At 38.3% G+C, this 716-nt stretch overlaps 1 protein-coding gene across 4 annotated transcripts in view; it reads right to left on the bottom strand.

The window, feature by feature from the left end:
- Nucleotides 1-221: 221 nt before the first annotated feature.
- The window catches only part of LOC106879295 (rho GTPase-activating protein 12), a 102,396-nt gene continuing 101,901 nt past the window's right edge, over nt 222-716 (bottom strand). For 3 of the 4 annotated variants that reach the window (XM_014928797.2, XM_014928798.2, XM_014928796.2), the window contains exon 5: nt 222-389. In XM_014928797.2, coding sequence (XP_014784283.1) covers nt 258-389 — 132 coding nt within the window. In that variant the 3' untranslated portion in view covers nt 222-257. The remainder of the gene's footprint in view (nt 390-716) is intronic. The other variant, XM_014928794.2, reaches the window with a different exon arrangement.

The following is a 716-nucleotide window of genomic DNA, read 5'->3' as shown; positions in this document are numbered from 1 at the left end:
TACATACATATACACATACATACACAAACACATATTCTAGTATGTGCCTGTCTATATATGTACACACAAATATACATATGTATGTACAAATATATATCTAAAGAGACAAAAAGAAGACACATAATTATGCAAGAGATATTCCTCCACTACTAAACAAAACAATTCACACACACACACAAGAATCCAATAACAAAAAAAAAAGTAGACCCCAGAAAGACCAGCAATATGATAATGAATGTGGTGTCAACATCATATTATCACCAGCAGAACCCTTGGCAGAGGGAACAACAGTGGGATGTGGTACTTACCACTGGAAGATCCCATACAGATTCTGTAGAACCTTCCCTGTAGTAATAAGGTCTGCCAGTCTGATCTATAGACTGCTTCCACTGTAAGGGGAAAAGAGAGAGATTAAAGAGAGGGACAATCAGGAAGGAAGGAGAAGAAAGAAGAGAAATAGAAAGGAGGGAAAGGAAAATGGGGGGAAATCAAATAGTTAAAAGGGTGACAGATAGAGAATGTGAAATGGTAAAGGTGAATGTATGAAAAAGAGAGCAGATGAAGGATGCATAGAAACTGAGATAGAGAGAGAAAGAGATAGACAGACAGACAGACAAGCAGGCAGAGAGTAGAGAATGCAGAAAAGTGAAAGAAAATGCAAAGAGAGAGAGAGAGAGAGAGAGAGAGAGAGAGAGAGAGAGAGAGAGAGAGAGAGA

The sequence above is a fragment of the Octopus bimaculoides genome, chromosome 9 (genome assembly GCF_001194135.2).
Source record: "Octopus bimaculoides isolate UCB-OBI-ISO-001 chromosome 9, ASM119413v2, whole genome shotgun sequence".
In the NCBI taxonomy this organism is placed as follows: Eukaryota; Metazoa; Mollusca; class Cephalopoda; order Octopoda; family Octopodidae; genus Octopus; species Octopus bimaculoides.
This window is presented reverse-complemented; position numbering and strand designations above follow the sequence as displayed.